The sequence below is a fragment of the Etheostoma cragini genome, unplaced genomic scaffold, assembly GCF_013103735.1.
Source record: "Etheostoma cragini isolate CJK2018 unplaced genomic scaffold, CSU_Ecrag_1.0 ScbMSFa_2151, whole genome shotgun sequence".
Taxonomy (NCBI): Eukaryota; Metazoa; Chordata; class Actinopteri; order Perciformes; family Percidae; genus Etheostoma; species Etheostoma cragini.
Genome location: NW_023266282.1, coordinates 1 through 2819, shown reverse-complemented (window position 1 = coordinate 2819; position 2819 = coordinate 1). Strand labels below are relative to the sequence as shown.

Here is a 2819-nt window from a genome sequence, read left to right as displayed (position 1 = left end):
CAGACAGACACACGCACACACGCACACACACACACACACACACACACACACACACACACACACACAGGCAGTTTTAACTGGAATAAATACAGACAGTGTGAGTGGTTTGTTCCTGAAGGACACAAAATAAAGTGAATAAACAAGAAAACTGAATCTCTCCAACGTCGTGCTAAAGACTTGAAGCTGGAGTTGTTGTAAAAGTGGTTTTCCGTGACTGAAAGTGAGCCAACGTTCTGTTTCTGCAGCTTTCGAGGTGAACTTCATGGACGATGTTGGACAGACGCTTCTCAACTGGGCCTCAGCGTTCGGCACACAGGAAATGGTAAAGATGACTCCCGAGACACTTCAGAGGCTCTTCCTTTGAGTCCCACTTCAGATTATTCACCATACAAGCTGCTTGTAAGGCGTCCTGTGGAAATCAGTAGGGGGGGGGGGAGTGGAGTCACCAGGCGCCTCCCGATACGATATCATCACGATGCTATATCACGAGATTACTGGGATTTTAAACTCAATGTTCTGTGATATAGGCAAGGCAGCTTTATCTGTAGAGCACATTCAGCCACAGGGCAATTCACCGTGTTGAAAAACCGATCAAACACAAGGATAAAAGTCACAGTGCAGTATTATACATTAAAGAAATACAGCAACCCTTTAGAGAAAGCTCTTCAGCCTCGATTCAGGAGAAGTGAGAGTAGCAGCGGACCTGCAGGCTTCTGGAAGCTTGTCCCAGGTATCTTGTAATTTATCACCTTTTCTCCAACTTCTGATTTTCCCCATTTTCAAATGACGTCCCCCAAAAGGAAACTTCTTAACATCTGTTTCATCTAAAAGGAAACATTTCTCTGTTTGTTCATCTCTCTTCAATGTTATCACTGCAGAACGGGACAAACTGACACGTAAATAATATAGAATATATGACCTATAGTAACAGATCCGTACTTGGCGCTGAAAATATCGCGATACGATGCTGAATCCATTTCCCCCCCCACCCTTAGAAATCAGGTGATTTAAAAACAGAGATGTTGATGCTATCATAGTAGCGCCCCTAGCTCTCCCGTTCAAAAGGCCATTTGACCCAAAAACGAGAACCCAGTCAATCTTAAAAGTGATGTTTCATCTTAACTCTGCTCTCAAACTGAAGTCTGACTCAGTTTGAACGTTTGAACGTCGAGCTTCATTTTCAGATCATTTTAGGCCGTTATTTGACAGGACAGCTGAAGACATGAACGGGGGCGGGAGAGGGGGGGTGGAGTCGAACTTGGTGCAGCAAGGAGGGATTCCATTCAAAACATCTGCATTCAGCCAGGCCGTCTTCTCATTTACAGCATCACATCAGTGGAACTCGGTACCACCGGTAATTAGACAGTCCCCATCCTATTACTCATTAAGAGTGATGTTAAGAATCAACCGTGTCAACACTGACGCTGGTCCCATCCACCAACAATAACTATCATCTAATTTAGACTTTATTTGCTTATCTTGTTTATTCGATTGTTGTGATTTAACATTGTAATTTTTAACCTTTTTGTCTATTGTATAAATATCTTTTTTAGTTTATTATTTTAGGATGTTTATTATTTTAGGATGCCTACTAACATCTGGCTAGGGGACTGCCGTTGAAAATTAGCCTACGGCTAACTCGGGTACGCTTACATTTGCTTTGACTGTTGATCAGGGTACATTGTCCCCTTTTTTAAATTAACAAATAAATGAAAAAAATAAATAATGAAAATGAAATGAACCCTGGCCCGCTGAGTCGGGGCGTAAACGGCTGCACATGTGCGCCCGCGCTACCAGCTGAGCCCTCTGGGCGCCCGAGGGTTCTGCTTCAACACCCGTTACAGGATGAGGTTGATCGGAGGACTGGTTTGTTGTGGTTCCAGGTGGAGTTTCTATGTGAAAGGGGCGCGGACGTCAACAGAGGTCAAAGGTCGTCTTCACTACACTACGCTGCCTGTTTTGGACGCCCACAAGTTGCCAAGGTAACAGAACACGCACACGGTACATGCAGCGGTCTGATTCTGTGAAATGTTCTTCTGCAGCGCTGGAATGAACCATGTACTCTGGGGGACCTGGGGGGACCGGGGGGACCAGGGGGACCTGGGGGGACCTGGGGGGACCGGGGGGACCGCGTGGACCTGGGGGGACCTGGGTGGACCTGGGGGACCGGGGGGACATTTAAAGGATTCTTAGGGACTTCACAGATTGGAGAGGAAGATTTGGGACTTCTTTAGGGGCTTTTACTTCTAACTGTATTTTTATATTGTGGTATTGGTACTGTTACTGCAGTGAAGGATCTGAATACTTCACCCACTGCTGGTTATGTTTTGTTCTAAATTCCGCCTGTGTGTGTCTGTGTGTGTCTCTCTGCGTGTGTGTGTGTGTGTGTGTGTCTCTCTGCGTGTGTGTGTCTGCGTGTGTGTGTCTGTCTGTCTCTCTGCGTGTGTGTGTGTCTCTCTGCGTGTGTGTGTCTGCGTGTGTGTGTGTGTCTCTCTCTGCGTGTGTGTGTTTGTGTGTGTCTCTGCATGTGTGTGTGTGTGTGTGTGTCTGTCTCTCTGCGTGTGTGTCTGTCTCTCTGCGTGTGTGTGTGTGTGTGTGTGTAGACTCTGTTGCGTCATGGAGCTAACCCTGACCTGAGAGACGAGGACGGGAAAACTCCTCTGGACAAGGCCAGGGAGCGAGGACACAGCGAGGTGGTGGCAATACTGCAGTCCCCCGGTTAGTACACACACAAATACTAATACTGCTAGTACTACTACTGCAGTCCCCCGGTACGTACACACACAAATACTACTACTGCTAGTACTACTACTGCAGTC

The 2819-nt window shown here is 46.7% G+C and overlaps 1 protein-coding gene across 1 annotated transcript; it reads left to right on the top strand.

The window, feature by feature from the left end:
* The first annotated feature begins 232 nt into the window (after nucleotides 1-232).
* On the top strand, nucleotides 233-2734 carry LOC117940299 (E3 ubiquitin-protein ligase HECTD1-like). The gene is made up of 3 exons (XM_034865627.1): nucleotides 233-322; nucleotides 1884-1982; nucleotides 2604-2734. The coding sequence occupies exons 1-3, from the start codon at nucleotides 263-265 to the stop codon at nucleotides 2721-2723; spliced, it is 279 nt and encodes a 92-aa protein (XP_034721518.1). The 5' UTR covers nucleotides 233-262; the 3' UTR covers nucleotides 2724-2734.
* The last annotated feature ends 85 nt before the right edge of the window (nucleotides 2735-2819 follow it).